Genomic DNA, 18,178 nt, shown 5'->3' on the forward strand with positions numbered 1-18,178 from the left:
GCTGGTTGGGAGTGCTCTGCATCACGTCTCTAATTTTTGTCGACAAAGCTGGGGCGGAGGGGTATGGTGTGTGTTTGAGGGGAATTCTGCCCTCTGCTAGTGGGTATTTGGGGGGGAACGCTGCACTCTCTGGGCAGGAGTGGAGGGGGGGTGAGATTTGGTCTTGGTGCCCTTGCTGCCTGTTTTAGGGCTTGGAGGGGGAGCCTGGGCCTCTGCTCAGGAGAGTAAAGGGAACGGTTGTGCTCTCTGTGGGAAGGTAGAATGTGAGCAGAGCTATGTGGAATTGACCTTCTTGTCTGCTGGAGAGTAGGGAGTGGCTAGGCAGCTTTACTGGTGGTGGGAGTCTTGGGCTGGAGCAGCAGGATGTGCAAGTGTGAGTCAAAAGGGACAAGATAATCCTTGTTGCAGACAGGAGTTGAGATATAGCCACCTGTACAGGCTTTACAGGTGGTCAGATGAAGCATATGAAGAGCTTGTTTAGGGACACAGTACGGCAGCTTCTCTCTTATTAACAGCTAGGGAAATGTGGGGATAGGGCGCAAGCTGTTTCACCCTTCCTTTTATGCTTATCCTTTGTCAGAAAAAAAGAAGTAAGAAGGTGGTGAATGCCCTCATGTATTCTTGTACCTCATTCCTCCCCATCCCAAGACACCACTTTTCCCAGTCTACCCTGAGGAAACACAGGGCTGCTGGGTTTCAAGCATCCTTCTGCAGCTGGGAGATGATGCTGTTGGCCATGCAGGTAGAGATGAAGATGAAGGAGAGGGATCAGCATCTTGTGGTGTGTGTAAGTGTACAGGATTACTGTCAGCAGTGTGGGAGGAAAACAGGAAATGTGTGCTGCGGGGTGCTGCAATGTGAGCTGGCAGTTCTTCACAGAAACATTTGCAGCCTCTGGTTGTTATTAAGAGGATGAGGACTTTTGGAAGTGCTGTGGGGTGTAGAGTGGTTTGTAGAAAACTGCAGGTTGTTCCCAAGCGTAGCATTGGCACTGAAGCACCCTCTCTGTGTGCCAAAACCAGCAATTAGAAGCAAAATGCTGCTCTGGAAAATTTTTGTAGGACTGTTAGAAAACTAACAAAATGCTAATTTAGCAGTTAATGTTTAACTCAACTGCTCTATCTGTAAATGGAGGAACCTTGTCTCTCGGGCTAATGTAGCATTTGCTGTCTGACTTTTAGTGTTTTTGTTGTGTATGCTTCAGTTTTAAAAACTCTTTTTTCCCTGGACTGAACTTGAACACCTTATGTTTTTGTCTTGTTTGTGGTTCTATTGGTTTACTTAATTTTCATGTCGCTGCAGGTTGGTGACTTTATTTGTGGTAGCAGGACTTGTTCTGTGTGACAGTTCCACGTATGTTTGTCAGAGGCAGGATGTCTGGCTTGTCTTGTCCGGTGACTGGTGCTTAGCTTATTTTGAGCCTTTCTTCTTTGCTGAAGCAACATTTTTAGGTTTTCTACCACTTTCTTCTGTTTCTTATTTTGCACGTATGTTCTGTGGTGCCTCCCCAGCCAGAAGGGAAGAAGGAGGCTTTTGGCTTGTTTCCCAGTTGACATCTGGGCAGATGCACAGGTCAGCCAACGAAGGTTGTGATGAAAGTCAGCGCACTGTAGGTGATATGCTCTGGGAATGTCAGTACTTGGCAGTTTCTGAGGTTCTTGCAGCAAGTGGCTCTGATGTTTCTCTGAGCCTGCTGTGCCATATGCTAGCATGTTATATCTCTGTCATCAAAGAAAGTAAGAAATGGATGTCTGCAGTTGGAAACAGAGGGTAAGATTAAACTACTCAGTTTTGTGTTTCTTGCTCTGAATGAAGATAAGAGTTTATTTTTGACTGAGTAGGCTCTTAATGTCATGCTAAATGTTGTCCCTCTTACTTATTTTCTCTTCTAAAGAAATGGAAGCAGCTGTCTCGACTACAGCGGAGTGTAATTCTCTTCCTGTTTGCCTTCTTGGCAGTCTGTGGAGTCATTTCATGCACAAGCATGGGGGAGACATGGAAAAGTACGTATTCTGTATAGCTCAGAATTACCAGAATGTATTGTTATATTTGAGAGATTGTTGTAGTTCTTAGAACTAGTTTTAATTTTTATTGACAATGACTGGGTATATCCATTAAAGCGCAGTTGTGAGATGATGTTACGTGATGTGTTTCAATGACTTGTTTCTGTTTAATCAGAAATATTTCTCATATGCCTTTTCATTGTTTATCTCGACTAGAGCAGTTTTTTTGGTTGATTTTTAGAGGCTGTGTTTTTTTTATTATGTTTGTATGTAGATATTGGTAATCCAAATCTAAACAGTAGAATGAGATAATCCTCCCTTGGTTTTGATTGTCCACCAGATTAGAAATTCCAAGCTTTTCTGCAATACGAAGGCACATTTACCTTTGCTGTTATCTTACTCCCTGTATTGAGGAGCTAAAACAATAGCAATTAAAAAAAAATGCATGCACCTTTTAGTAGCCTCCTTGTATATTAGGGAGAGTGTTAATACCAAAAGACACTTGTTATCTAACAGTTAGTGTGTGTTTATCAATGTTTTGTGAATGGAAACACTTTTTGGAGGTGCACCTAGTGTGTGAATGCAACAACTTGTTATAAATTTGTAGTGAGAGCCTAAACTGTTGATTCCTTGTGCTGAGCAGTTTTGTGTGTCTAGGTCTAACAAACAAGTCATCGGATGATCAGAGAACAGAACCAGAAATTCCCGCATTAAAGCTGGCAAATCCAGCTGTTCTACCAGCACCCCGGAAAGCAGATGCCAACCTTGGAGACTACCCAGAGCTTTCACCGCAGGTGCTGTGAGAAGAAATGAGTTTTATAAAGCTGCCAAAGAGTTTTTGAGAGCTGCAAATAGTGCTTGGTTCCAACAGTTGTTGAGGAGAAAGGAGTTACAACTTGCAGTAAAGGTCTTCTCTGAGGCGAATGCTCTCCTCTTAGGAAGGCCTTTGATATAGTATTTCTTGGTTTTACCTTTTTTATTTAAGTGTTCAGGACACTATTTCTCATCACTGATAATGCATAAGAGTGTCAGGACTTTAGGTTACAGTGACCTTTTACTTGAGGCTTCGCTTTCCCGCTGTGATATCAGCCTTGCTGTTGTGAGGAGCCTAGAGTCGTGGCTGAATATGAGACGTAGGATACCATCAGTGTCACACTGAGCTGGGATAGCTTTTCTGGTAGCTTGAAAAATAGCAGCAAACAGAAGGGTTGTTAGTGGGTTTCGAAGGGTCACATTTGTGGGGGATGCAACAGGAAAGAAATGTGAACTGACTGTGTGGATTAGTGGAGTACAGGAATACTGGTTACTGTGTTCCTCTTCATGTATTTACCTCCTGAATTTTGGGATTTCCAGTTAATGAATACGAAATTTTGTATTAAATCTTTCCCTCGTCACGCATAAATGTACATGTATTACTGTATAGTAATTCTTAGTATTTAACACTGGCATTGTGTAACCCTTTTTTTTTTTTTTTGCATGCTTTTTGCTAATTCTAATAAAAATTTACTGTGCCTAGTAATAGACTCAAATATATTTACAATCCTTTGGCAGTGCCTTCTGTTAAATTAATATCTGGTAGCAGAAGAGGCAGTTTAAAAGTAATTTTTCAGTGTAAACTTAAGAACTGGATAATTTTACCAAAGGTAGAAAAGGTTTAGTATTCCTTCCATTCAGGGTAGAACTTTTGTGCTGATACGATACCAAAAGAAGATTTGTCTGAAGTTATGTTTAACACTGGAATGCTGTTGAATTATCGTTTGAAATTTTACCATCTCTGCAACGTACCAGGCACATTTTTTTTCCTTATTTCTCAGAAGCCGCCAAAACTGCCTCATGTTCGTCGTGGTCCTTCCAATCTTCAGATCAGGCCACCACGGAGGGATGTGAGGCTGAAGACCCGACATGATACCAGCAGGGTTGTAGAAGAGCCGGTCCAGGCTGATAAAGAAGAGAAAACTGAGAAATCCGTTATCAGGTAGAAATTTTTCCAGCAAGTTACAGTGTTCCCCCCCAAGATCCACTGGATGTTGGAGTGAAAATTGGAAGGGCTTTTTATTGTGTGTGTCTGAGGTGGATTTCTTTCCTTGCATATATTTGTTCTCAGGTCTGGCCTGACAGCTGTTTATATTGCTAGGCTGATTGATTTAATTTCAGTGAATGTGCAGCTTTCCTGTTTTTACTGTTTGCATCATAGCACTGCAGTGGATTTGGAGCCTACAAGTCTGTCTGTATTTCTAATGCATTTAAACACTCGTAATGCTCAGGAGAATTCTTGAGTGTCTGTACATTTTCGCTGTTTGTTTTGTAGTAAATATGAATGTACCAGTATCGATACAACAATACTGTCACAAGTGTCTTTGTCGCGGGCCAGACTTGGACAATTATACCAGTGTCAGTGTTGGTTAGGGGTGTGATGCCACTCCCAAGCTGAACTGGCACAAGCTGTAGCCATGTGTGGTGTTGAGTGTGTGTATCTGTACAAGATCTGCTTACTCCTTTCTTACAAAAGATTAATTCTACAGTTCAAAGACCCCTTATGCAGATACAGTAATATCTTTTACAGAGGGTCTATGCTTCTATGATTGTATTTATACTAAGTTGTTCCCTAAGATATTAGTGATTGAATTCTTTTAATTTGGGAATAACTGAAGGGATGTAGCTTGGATATAGATAAGACTACTACAAGTTCAGCAGAGGTTCTTAAGATTTGGAACACTAGGCTTGGTTTTTTTAATATGTTTGTGTCCTGTTCAGGACCAGCACAGCAGAGCTGATCATAGCGTCAGAACTGTGCCTGCACCAGCGTTTTGGCTGTTGGTATTGTCTGAAATCTCTCAGAACTACTTGAAGTGTTTTGTTCTTGTGCTTCCACTTAGGCTATAGCTTGTAGAGTTAAACATGTGAACAGGAAAACTTAGGAGAGCAAGGAAAGCATAGTGAAGACTTGTTACAAATTTAAAGAATGAAAGTAAGAAATGAGATGATGGGATTTATGTAAGTCAGAAGGTATGCTGACTGTAAACAATATGAACTTTAAAGGGCTTGTAAGCCTGGTTCCCTTAGGAGGCATATTATGAACTCAAAGGCAATGTATCCATGTATTAAACAGCTTGGTCAAGATTGATCTTTATATGAACTTGGCTTGACTTGAAGTCCATTCTGAAGGATTTCTCCTTCACGAGATTCTTAATAAAAACCTGCAAAAACTGATTTATGCATCTGTGGTGGTAGGGAAGGCTTGCGAACCCCTTGGTAGTAAAGCAAGTACTTTAAGTGGCTAGTTCTTTGTGCTTATTCATGATTTTTTGATTATCATAATTTGTGTAGTAGTATTTAGTGTTAGTGTCTCCTATGATCATTTCAGAACTGGTAGATAACAAAATACTACTAATACAGCATTCTCAGGTGTTTTAGTTCTTCTGAGAAGTTCTTTATTAAATTCCATTGCCAAGATATTTCATGAAATTCCAAGAGCCTGTGAGACTTTTAACACAGTAAAATTTCTCTGGTGCAAATTACCTTATTTGAACAGAAAAATTATGTAGTGGACCATGTAGTTATTTTGATCCTTGGTACGAAGTCCAACTCCTGTTTTATCGAAGTGTTGTGAGAAAAAGTAAATGCAGAGATAAGTCTCATTGATTTGCATGACTTTCTGTGATCAAGTAAGTCATAAATACAATTCCCTGTATCTGCAGCTGGAGAGGAGCAGTGATAGAACCTGACCAAAGCACTGAACCTCCATCTAGTAAAATAAAGGAACCAGAAAAACCTTCATCTGTGGAAGCTGAAGACGAGAAGGAACCAGGTAAATAGTACAGTTAATGATGCTTTTATTACTGTTCACTTTTGTGGTTGAAATAGTGCAATTCCTCCATACACATGTCTGTTTTATTTATTTATTTTAATTAAAGGAAACAAAAAGTGTAGGAAAAATTATTTACCTAAACATCCAAGCCTATCAGTGTCCTTTTTCTACCATGACAGCCTTCATGCTTATTAGCCTTCATAATTTGAAAATAAATCTTAGTGACAAACCTTTGAAATATGACCTCTTGGAGGAGGCAGATATTCCCATCTTTTTTCCAGGAAAGACTAGTCTAAAGAGAGAGGGCTTGAAATGGACAGCTTCCTTTTTCAGCAGTGGTTTTCCTCTTGTTCTGCAAAGACAGGGCCAGTTACTTCCTCCCTGAATTAACTATTTTTAAGTCTCACTGGAAAGCTGTAGAAGTTGTTTTTACAGTTTCTGTCCTTGTGGATTAAAGAACCTGTTGTTTTGCTTTCTGGGTTCATACGAGGAAGTTCTGATATGATAAATGTGGTATATTACAATGTGATGTATTTAGCTTTTGATAGCTTAATATATATGGGGTTATTGATGCTGCTTGGTGTTTCCCACTCTAGAAATCTTTGTTTATAATTTTGCAAGATTTCAGCTAATGGGTTTGAAATTTTTCATGTTGGATGTGTAACATGAGCTCAAATTCATGGCAAAGTGTGAGCAAAAATTTCAGTAGAACCATGGAAAAAGACATGGCTTTGCCCAAGAGGGAAAATGTATTTTTTTCCTTTTTTGTATTAAATTAAAAGGTCAGGAGAAATTATTTTGTATAACTGATTTAAAATTTATCAGAAAACAATGAATAAGATAGGGAAGATGAAGAAAAAATGGTATGTGGTAAATTAGCTGTGGTTTGTATTGTTAAACATATGTATTCAGCAGCTGAACGACAGTTGATTTTTAAGCAATCTTAATTCTGATATTTCTTGACTTTCAGGTCTTTGAGCTTTAGTGATACTCAGAGTGATCCTCTAACAGCTGTGCATGTTATTATTTGCAGAAGTGACTTTTTTTTTTTGACAGGGAGATATCTCTGTTTCTACCTGGCTGAATTGCTGACCAGAAACACCGACTGGGTTATCCCGCAGAGGAAAGGCTGTACTGAAGAGAATAATCTGTGGATGGTTTTTCCATTACACCGATCATTTACTTTGGAAGAAAGTTCATTTTGGGTAGAATGCAGCAAAATGGTGTTTGGTATAGCTGCATAACTCCCCTGCAGAAGTCTTGAACAAGGTGCTGTTTTCCTTTTGCAGTGCCCATAAACGAACGTCAGATGGCTGTAATAGAAGCCTTCCGCCATGCATGGAAGGGATACAAGGATTTTGCCTGGGGCCATGATGAGCTGAAGCCTTTGTCCAAGTCCTATAGCGAGTGGTTTGGACTTGGGCTTACCTTAATTGATGCCTTGGATACCATGTGGATTTTAGGCTTAAAAGAAGGTAATTTTTTTTCCTTCTCCATTTTTTCCCTCTAAGATAATTCCTTACTTTCTATTCAGGCAGTACATGTTCAAAATTCTTTGAGGGAAACATTTATTATGTGTGGCATAAGTTTAATTTTCCTGTGAGGGTAAATACACACATATATAAACAAACAATACGTATAAAAATAAATATTTTAAAAAACCCAACTATATTAAAGGACACCATTTTCTTTGGAATAGAATTTTGAGCCAGAAAAAAAATATTCTGCTGTTACATATAACAGTGGATATGTCTGATAGAAACTGAGGAATGGATTAATAAGCCTCCTGATTTTTGTTTTTGTACTAAAACCTTAATGCTATCTTTGTGCACAGCTACTGTAGGCTTTCTACCCCCCCATCTTAGCTAGTTAGTCTGGAAGCTCCTCGGTTGTGTTTTATCACACCTAATATCAATATTTCATATCTGGATTTAAGAAGGTTGTTTCTGTAAGGAGTCGATGGATGGAGAAGGGGAGTGTTCAGTACCTCCTTCCTGAACTGCTCTGCTGTCTGTATTTTTTCACAGTTATTCTGGGAATGGCTACATTTAAAAACTAAGCCAAACATTGCAGTTCTGTTGCAAAAAACTTGCTTAATCAGTATTTAAGAGTTGGTTTGTTTTTTGTTCTTTTTTTTGTGGTGCAGGGTTTTTTTAATGGTATTTAAAAATTTCTGGAACTGCATCTCTTTTACAAAGATGCCTATCTACCAAGGTTAACTTGTAATCATGCAATTTTTTGTGTCAAGATAGGAAGAAAAGAGCTGCTAGTAAGGACACAATAAACAGTGAAAGGCTTTCATGGTTCCTCTCTTCTACGTTTGAAGTTTATGTAAAATATTAAATCAAATGAAAACTCCATATCATATGTGTTCACCTCTGGGCCTGAGCAGGGCTAGCTTGAAGTTTCATCAAGCTGACAGTGCGCTGCTTTATTTATTAAAAAAAAAAAAAATTAATTGTGAACTGCATAGAGCTTTTCAAATAAATTAGTAGTAACATAGATGTGTTGAAAATGGGTTCTTGGTGAAGGCTTCTTCATATTTTATAGCAGTTCTTTTGCTGATTGCCTTAGAAAGCTCCTGGGGTTTCTTCTGAATAACAAATGCTGTATAAATGAGAGTTCTGTTTGAGCTTTCCAGTCTTTCTTGTAAGCTGATTAATGCTAATGCTTCTGCAAAAGAGGACCTTGCGTTTTCTGTTGTACTGCTAGATAGTACAGAGATCTGACAGCAGAGATTTTTCTGCGGTTCTTCTCAGTCTACCCAACATCCAGTATTTACCCAACATTCAAGACATTTTTTCTCATGAGGACACAGAGGCATTCTTTTGCTTTAATCTCCTATGGAATACCTTCCATTTCTGGGAAACTGGTTGGTCTTCTGTGCCTGCTCACAAGCAGGAGTTTCTGGAAGGTGTGAAATGGTTTTGAGATAGTTTAGCCTTCGTAGTTAGAGGCATGAGCTATCTCACATGCGAGACCCTGCCAAAGCAGTCATTGAGTGATGCTGCTGCTAAGCTGACTGTTGAATCTAAAATGGACTTTTTAAACAATTCTTTTTGAATTAGTAGTGTGATAAACTAAACAACTATTTTTGTTTCTGGGGAAAATATTGCAGACTGTTGGGATTTTATTGGTTAAAGTGCTAAAGCAGGAGGCAGCTCCCCAGGACATGGCTAGACTAAGGGTCTTAATGGCTGTTAACTGAAAATGTTCTCTCTTATCTTGGTAGATAACAGCCTTGGTTTAAAAAGATTTAATTAAAAAGTTCAGAAGGCTCTTGTGGAAGTGTAACTAATTGTCTGACAAGTCAAATGGAAGGACTTAAAAGATCTCAGTTTCTGGACTATTTTAATAAAGAATTCCTCAATTTCTTCTCTTTTTTTTTTTAGACTATTAGGAATGTTTTATTTCTGCCTGTATTCAGCTGTGGTGGAGTCTGAATTAAACCGATCATAGTCGAACTTCTCTCAGCACGTGCTCTTTGTTTTAGTGTTCTGCCTAAAACTATAATCTCTGTAGACAAATATAAGTAATTCTCATGGGTATATGGAGTACTAATGTCTCCAGTCTAACTAGACTGGAACATGCCAGAAGTTCATAACTGAACTACCTTTTATACTTTGCAGAATTTGAAGAAGCAAGAAAATGGGTAGCAAACGATTTAGTATTTGATAAAAATGTGGATGTGAACCTCTTTGAGAGCACTATTCGTATCCTGGGGGGCTTGCTGAGCACCTACCATCTCTCTGGAGATAGTCTCTTCCTGGAAAAAGCTGTGAGTGACGAGTCTTACAAGTGAAACTGGAGTATGTATTCCATATTGGACAAAGTTGAGGGAAAATTAATCAGAAAATAAAATGTTGATGGTTTTTAACAGTTTTATATTTAAGTGGTGGGAAAGGGATTTACCATTAATCTTTTGAGCCTGCGCTTCTGTTTGCTCTCTCGATAACCTCAGAGCCCTGCTGTGTTTTAGCAGGTATTCTCCTACGCCTGTTCTTCTGTTGATGAAGAGCTGACCATAATAAAGTTCATGAAACACACAAGGAAATAAATGGTTGGAAAAGCGTAATAGTTGCCTTTTGTCGCACTTTCTGTGCGACTTCGCATCATCAGCCACCTCTTTAGATTAGCTAGATGCAGTCAGTGACTTCAGAATTACATCATGTTGTGTAGGGATTGCAGACTCAAATGAGGCATGCAATACTAGGAATAAAGTAGAAACTCTGCACTATTACTAGGAATAAATCCATGACACTTTTTAATTCTTGGCTTTCTTGCACCATCTAAAACTAAGCTGCTATTCTCATTTTCTTTCTGCTTGGTGAAAGAAAATCTAAAGGGGTATGTGTGTGTGTGTATGTATTTATTTTTGGTTTGTATGTTGTTTTGTCCTGTGCTCTTGGGTTTTCTTTAGAAAGACATTGGGAACAGGCTTATGCCAGCATTCAAGACCCCCTCTAAGATACCATATTCTGATGTCAACATTGGCCGGGGCACTGCACACCCACCTCGTTGGACATCTGACAGCACTGTGGCAGAAGTGACCAGTATTCAGCTGGAGTTTAGGGAGCTCTCTCGTCTCACTGGAGATGAGAAATTCCAGGTATGGAAGAATCAGTCCATGTTTTTCTTTTTCCACCTCTCTACAGCACCACCGCTGACTCCATCAATACATGTGGTGGCTGTGACATTAAATGGGCTATGAAACTCTAGATGAGGGAAGGAAAAGAAACAAAAAGTAATTCAAATTATTTTCTTAAATACCAAAAAGCATCAGTGGAGGTGAATAATTATTTTTTTTCCCTCAGAAACAGCTTCTGATTTAAAACAACAAAAATCCCCAGCAAAACCAAACCAGAACAAAAACAAAACAAACACCACCCCACCCTCCCCCAACTCCCCCAGCTTTTGTCATTTACATTTTTGTTACCAGGTTATCAGATTTTGTTACTAGGTTATCAGATTTTGAAAAAACATTAAGCTAAACGGGACTGTGAAACTGTGCCTTGCTTAATGCTGTTAGAATTCAGTATGTGGTTTCCTGATGCCATTTTCTAAATGCAAAGAACAAAACCTTGGTGTTGCCATCCAGGGAACTAAAATGTGACTCACTAGATAATGGTCTGAGGGCAGGTCACAGTATAAGGAAAAGTTAGTTGAAATAAAAAGAATTCCAGAGAGAAGAATATTTTTAACTGTTCTTTTTTTGTTTGGTGATGTTGTTTTATTGTTTTAAACTGTATCCACAGCTGAAGTTCTGAAGATTACAGTTATTTAAAGAAGTTTTAGCTATTGCATGATTCATGCACTTGTTACTTTAGCTGGACTTCTACTTTGCTAATATGAGTGAGCCAGATCATGGTCTGATGCCGTAGTACTGGCTTTCCAGAGGGCTTACTTGAAGGAAAGGAAATAGTTTATAACTATTTCAGAGTACTTAAATGTACCCAGAACATGATGTTTTGAGAGTCAGAAAGTTTGCAATCCTGTATTTAATATATTCACAAGCTCAACTTGATGTCTCTGATGCTAATTTGAGGAAGAATAATTAAAAGATTTGTTATTGGCCTGAAGTTACTAGCCACAGTTTTGTGCATCGTTTATACCTGTAATTTATGTTTGCTATTTTCTTTCTTTTAGAAAGCTGTAGATGAGGTGATGAAGCACGTTCACACACTCTCAGGGAAAAATGACGGACTAGTGCCTATGTTCATAAACACCAACAGTGGGCAGTTCACTCACTTGGGTGTCTATACTCTGGGAGCCAGAGCTGACAGCTACTATGAGTATTTGCTCAAGCAATGGATTCAGGGTGGGAAAAAAGAAAACGAGTAAGTTCTTTCCATTTCTCATATCAGTGTGAGAATTATGTGAGCTGTAAAACTTTCTGTTGTAGTTTGCTGCTTAAAGAAAAATAATGTATGTGCCCAATAGTTGACTGAAAACATCGCTGTTTTTAAAAGCAAGCTAAGCAAGCAAGAGGACCTGTGGTAACTTGATGTAAAAACAGCATGAGAGTTAGGATTAGTCTCAAAACTTCTCCTCAGGAAACTTTTCTTCCTCAGCACATCAGATGTCAGGATTGTTACAGACAGGAGAAAAGAATTAAGTCTTTACACTATATATGGAGCATAATTAGACACTTCTGAAATACTGATGATACTTCATTTCACCGGCAATGGCTGTGTTTTCTCTGGGTTTGTTAGGAAAAGGTGAATCTTACAGGATGGTTGAGGTGGGAGATTTAGTCCATAAGGAATTACTTATCTTAGAAAGAAGAAAAGACTGAAGGTTGATGTTTGTATAAACTTTGCTTTAGCTTTCTTGTGTTTCTCTTATCTACACTGGATAAGGGGAAGAGAATTTTTGCAAGGAGCAGAGGAATTAGAGATGTTGGAAAAGAAGGTTTCCTCCAGAACAAGACAAAAAATCCAAGCAGTTTTTGTCTGCTTATAAGCTAATTATGTTGGACTTGTTCACGTTGAGGGGTTTAATGCATACAGAGAAATAACGTGACTCATTTCTTTATATCAGAGCAGGTGCATTTCTACAAAGAAAGTTTGCATCACTGCTTTTTCCAAGCCATACTTCACTGTAAATGGAAAACCGTTGTCTTTGGGGCCATGAACAATGGCATTTTGTGAGCCTCAAAATGGAATTCTTCAACAGGGTTTTTTCGACATAGAAGTACTTTGAAACAAGGGAAAGTCCAAATAAATACTGTGAAACAATGTTTTACAACAAGAGTGGTCAAACATTGGAAAAGATTGCTCAAAGTCATTGAGTCTTCATCTTTGGATGGAGATACTACTACATCTTTATATGGAGATGCTAAAAAATTGCTCGGATAAGCCCTCAGGCAACCTGATCTAATTGAATTTGCTTCAGAGCAAGGGCTGAAGTAGAGACCTCCAAGAGGTCCTTACCAGCCTAGATTTTCTGTGATTTGAATTACTGTACATCTGAGGATTCCTGAAAGCAAATCTGCCTACTGCCTAGAAACAGAGTTGGGGATATGTTTTCTTTAATACTTAAATTATACTTAAATACTTAAAATATTGCTTCATGGTAGCAGTACCTATTTAATGTCCAGCGACCTTGAGGTTTTTTGGTCAGTTTTTACATTTAGTTAAATATTGTTCTTGAGACTGAAATAACGGTCTCCAAAAGGATTGTGCTGAACATCAGCTATGGTTATGTGTGTTCTGACTGTGTGTATGTGAGCCAACTGGGAATGGTTTTAATTCACAGACTGTTGGAAGACTATATGAGAGCCATAGAAGGAGTGAAAAAGCATCTTCTTCAGAGATCACAACCCAAGAAGCTTACTTTTATAGGAGAGCTTGCTCATGGCCATTTCAGTGCCAAGATGGTAAGAAGTGCAACTGCATTAAAAAAAAAAAAGAAAAAAACAACAACAAAACCAAACAACAAAAACCAGAAAAACCACTACTGGGAAAAAAAAAAAACAAACCCCAAACCATATGGACAGGCAGATGCAAACCTTCTGTGCCGTCTTTCCCTCTTCACCCCTCCAAAGGTGGTGGGGGGGGAAAGCCAAAACTACATATGTATAAAAATATCTAGCCAGGGTGATGGCAGTACTGACTAACTAATTTGTAGATACTAGTCACCTGTGCAAACCAGGGGCCTTCTCTTTGAGTTACTCCAGTAAATCCATTTATGTTCCTGTAAGATTGAACGTTTTGGTGGTAGAGTAAAATATTCTTTCTCTTTTTTTTTTCTAGTTTGGTCATTAAAATTGCAGTGTCTGAAACTGTTGAGGCAGTGCCTATTTTATGTATTATTTATTTTCCATAATTAAAAAATATATTTTTTATATTCCACACCTGGCTTTTCAGACTTACCTTCAAAAGAAGCAGGTGATCTAATATTGTGTTACTGGGTCTAAAAAAATAAATAAATCTGATCATTTTGGAGGGTTCTGTCCATTCATTACATTTGTTTCTTTTCCTGCATGTAGAGTTACTGAGTAAAACAGCATGCTATTTGCTGTAGGCAAGATTGATTGATCTTAACTCCCTGTTCTTAATTTGTGCATCCATACTCTTTATAATACTTTTTAACATCTTCCAGTTAAAGGTCTCATGTAAGTGCAGGTATTGTACTTGTGTGTGGCTTTTTTAAGATGAGTGGTGTATTATTAATGTATGTGTAGCCTTACGCATACTTTTTCAATACCTGAAGTGAGCTTTAGTGACTTCTTTGACTTGTTTGGTTTCTTGATGTAGTGTTTTTGAGATTTTCAGTTCTGTTTTTCAGCATGTGCTTTTTGCAACTGAGTTTCCCAAAGGCTCTCCAAACCTGCTGTGAGCGAGACCAGAGTCTGGCGTTTGGGTAGAGGGGGCTCCCCCATCCCAAGATACGACAGAACTGAATTCAGACAGATAGATTTGGCTTAGGTTTCTGCACATGTCGGTATACTTCTGTTCCAGGGAGGCAGACTTTTGGTATTTAATGAATTATTATTGAGTAAAAGGCTTGACACGTATGTTAGCCTGGCCAACTGGAAAAGTGGGGGAAGTTCATCTCCTGTGTCTATGTTGAGCTTCTCCACCCTCAGCCATTTCCTTTAGGACTGGACACAGCTTTTAAAGGTCCATACAGGTGCTGCTTGTGCACCAGAGTGTTTTTATTATGTTTTTGGGTGATGAGACTTGAGCTTTCATTCTGAATAGTAAGAATAATTTGAAATTCCTATGTGACATTAATCTGTAATTCTTACATTCACAATATCAGTGGTGGATTAGCCCCTGAAGAAGGACAATCAATCTTGTATTGCAAATTGAATTTTGCTAGAGTTGAGTTTTGGACATTTTATACAGTCTGTTTTCTGATGTGTTCTTCAACTGACTTTGATTGAGCTTTCTTGGAAAGTTAACTACATTAATCTTAATTGTTTAAAAATGTTGCAAAGTTCTTGTCCTTTGAACAAATCATTTGCTGTAGCAAGTAAAAGCTAAGAAAGAAATGTCCCTATAGTCCTCTCATTGCTGCTGCTTTGTCTTGGGAAAGCGAGCAGGAAAAAGGAAAGCGAACTGGAATGCTCTTCACAGAATCATCCTTGGGTGCCCCTCTTCCATATGTACACTAAACCAAAGATGTTTTGGTCAAGGTGCCTGGTACCCGTGGCATTCAGCTGGCTGGAAACAATGGAGTAAGTCTGGGAGAGCTAGCGGTGGGAAAGGGAGCCAGCTGTATCCCAGACTCTCTAGGAAAATGGTATTCTGGCATCTTTGGTGCTTTAGAGGTGAGGGCTTTATATTACCCCAAATAACAAAGTTGCAAGAAAGGGGCAAGCTTTCAGGCAGAAATATGCTTGAAAGCTTCTCGGTGTTTTCGAGCTGTATCAGTGGATCTAATGATCCCTGCAGATGTTGTCTCTCTTACAATAAACCTAAGGTGATTATTTCAGAATGATGAAAAACTCCTTCAGCTGACCTCTCCCCCTTCTCCAAAGCTTTGTTTTCTGTGTCTGACTCCCATCTCTGTTCCATTTTAAGTTTAAAATTAAATACAGATGATGAGTTTGTCCCTTATGTTGTCCCTTTAGTTGTCTCTATTGAGAAACCTTGAGGTGGTTCTGCCCACCTCCCTTCATGAGTTGGTATGCAATGAATACTTCTGGTAAACCAAAAGACACTCTCTTCTCCCTTTCCCTGACCTTTCACCTTTCTTTCAGAAACCTGACATAAAAAACACAGTCTTGTACACGTACATTTCCATTCCACAGCTGTCTCTGATAACGCTGCCTGCCTCATGCTAGATTGTTAAAAAGTTACCCTCAAGGTCTTGGTACCTGAAATGTACCAGACGTGTACTAAGACCCAGACATAGGGACACACAAATACCTGTTTGTTGTGTAATTTTTTCCCCAGTAAGAGTTGTCTTGTCTTGCAGGATCACTTGGTTTGCTTTTTGCCTGGTACTTTGGCACTGGGAGCTCACAATGGATTGACCGCTGATCATATGAAATTGGCTGAAGCCCTTATAGAAACCTGTTACCAGATGTACGCTCAAGTGGAGACAGGCCTGAGTCCGGAGATTGTACACTTCAATCTTCATGCACAAAAGGGCCAAAAAGATGTGGAAATCAAGGTGAACAGATAGCTGTCCTGAACTGTAATTCGATGATTCTTTTGTATGTCTATTCTGCTGTTGAAACTCCCAGACAAATATTGGTGATGTGCTCTGTTGTGGAGCAGCTTGTTCTTCTCCTGCCTTGCTTTCTAGGTGTACCCTAGCCTTTGTTTTTAATTGCCCTGTAGTATATTTAGAAGCTGAGTTATGCATAATAAACTCTTCGGGGTAGATGAAGATGGGAATCACTATTTTTCTTCCTGCATGTGTCCTTGAGGAAATTCTCTGTCTGAATTATTCTTGCCTTTTTTTTTTTTTTTTCCTCTTGCAGCCTGCAGACAGGCACAATTTACTGCGACCAGAAACTGTGGAAAGCCTTTTTTATATGTACAGATTCACTGGTGATAAGAAATACCAAGACTGGGGCTGGGAAATCTTGCAGAACTTCAATAAATACACACGGGTAAGGTCATCTTATAATGACCTTGTTCTGTCAGGCTCATGTTCACTCACTTGCTCTCTAAAAACAACTTTGGAAGCCTACTGTCTTTCGAGAGTCATCAAATACCTGTGGGGAAATTCATAAGAACACATAGAAAAATTAATTCATGCAGTGGCTCTAAGTTTGAGATACAGTACTTAGTACATTCAGAGAAAGAACTTGCATTATATTGATTAAAAAGTTAAATGCAGAAGCATGTATGTCTCTATGTCTTCTTGGAAGCTGTTAGAATCTCTGCTGCAATCTCTTTTAGAATTCAGAAACTGAGAAGGATTTGGCTGGATTGAAAAGAACCCTTTGGTTGAAGTTAAAAAAAAATAAAAAATTGCCACAAAATTGCGTGAGTGCTTTAATAGAGGGGTTTTTGTATTAATTCTGACTACAGTGCTCATGGAGATACCACTCTGATACGCTGTAAAAGTAGGGTCATTAAACATCCATGGTCTGTTCTTAAGAGAATAGGTGTGGTACTTTGACCAACTCTAATGCAGAAATTGCACTAGTTACTTTCTGTACATTTGTCCAGAAACTTTGTTCCGTGTTCTTTGTGATACCTCTTGAAATGAAGCGTAAATGGACATATTGCTTCATTTTATCCTTGTGGTTTCTTTTAAAATCCAATGAGATTTTTTTCATAACTGAAGTTTTACATGTAAATGAAAAACAAGTATGAAATGAAAAACATGCTGATCTGTTTCCTAGCACTTATTTCCTGCAAGTGCATCTGGATGTTAAAAAGTGAAAAGAATTTGTTTTAGATTATCGAAATATACAAAACTTCTGCATTCTTTTTTTTGGCACAGGTTCCTACCGGTGGTTATACTTCCATTAACAACGTCCAGAATCCTAGTAATCCAGAGCCACGAGATAAGATGGAGAGCTTCTTCCTTGGGGAAACACTCAAATACATGTTTCTGCTGTTTTCAGACGACATAGACTTAATCAACCTTGACAAATATGTATTCAACACAGAAGCTCATCCACTCCCTATCTGGGTGCCAGCATAGACTGGGTGTCAAGTGGACCTTCCAGTGGTGGCATTTTTATCTTCAAGTCACTTTACTTTTCAGGGTTTGAGGACAGATGCTATATTGCACCTTTTTTGGCTTAAAACAAACAAAACTTTTGGGAAAGCATCTCTGATTTGGAGAAGTCATATCAGTCTTAAACCTAATCCCTGGTTCTGGGATGGACAAGCTGTGCCCTACTAAGCTGGTTTTCCTGGTATTGACGATGAGGTTCAGAGAATAATTGTAGTGTGGACCATGACATTCATGGGGCTCTGGTGAACCAGAACTCACGTGTGTCAGTCTTACTAAATGCTCATTAAATATCGGGAATGCAGCAAGTTGTCTGAGGGCACAAGATTGTCCCTGGAGAGAAGGAATAAGTCTACAGGATTCTGGTTTATTCTGGATTAACTGGAACACTCGGTTCCAGTGCCATTTCTTCATAAGAACATATAGCATTTCAGGTGGTAGATGGAATAAACAAAGAACTGTAATGTTGTCCCAGGTAGAAGCAAAGCTGTCAGTATTGCTACTGATACTCTGATCTCATTCCAAACTACCGAGCTATGCTGCATCACCTTAGAAGAAGGAAGTGGCAGCAAAGTATCTGTTGTCTTAGTGTCTTAGTTTTATAGAGCACTTTGAACAATCTGTTCAGGCTGTGGCTGAAATGAATGATGGATGAGAATTTGCTGCTGGTTTGGCTCAAAGTGGTATATAATTTTGTAGAGGTATTGCAGTTTTTTAA

At 38.9% G+C, this 18,178-nt stretch overlaps 1 protein-coding gene across 1 annotated transcript; it reads left to right on the top strand.

Annotated features, from left to right (window-relative positions):
- Positions 1-1,900: 1,900 nt before the first annotated feature.
- Positions 1,901-17,691, top strand: MAN1B1 (mannosidase, alpha, class 1B, member 1). Its single transcript, XM_010078090.1, has 12 exons — positions 1,901-2,003; positions 2,661-2,797; positions 3,818-3,978; positions 5,702-5,811; positions 7,101-7,286; positions 9,441-9,589; positions 10,232-10,420; positions 11,458-11,648; positions 13,069-13,189; positions 15,739-15,936; positions 16,250-16,381; positions 17,224-17,691. The coding sequence occupies exons 1-12, from the start codon at positions 1,985-1,987 to the stop codon at positions 17,425-17,427; spliced, it is 1,797 nt and encodes a 598-aa protein (XP_010076392.1). The 5' UTR covers positions 1,901-1,984; the 3' UTR covers positions 17,428-17,691.
- The last annotated feature ends 487 nt before the right edge of the window (positions 17,692-18,178 follow it).

Source organism: Pterocles gutturalis, unplaced genomic scaffold, assembly GCF_000699245.1.
Source record: "Pterocles gutturalis isolate BGI_N339 unplaced genomic scaffold, ASM69924v1 scaffold28518, whole genome shotgun sequence".
NCBI classification, from domain to species: Eukaryota; Metazoa; Chordata; class Aves; order Pterocliformes; family Pteroclidae; genus Pterocles; species Pterocles gutturalis.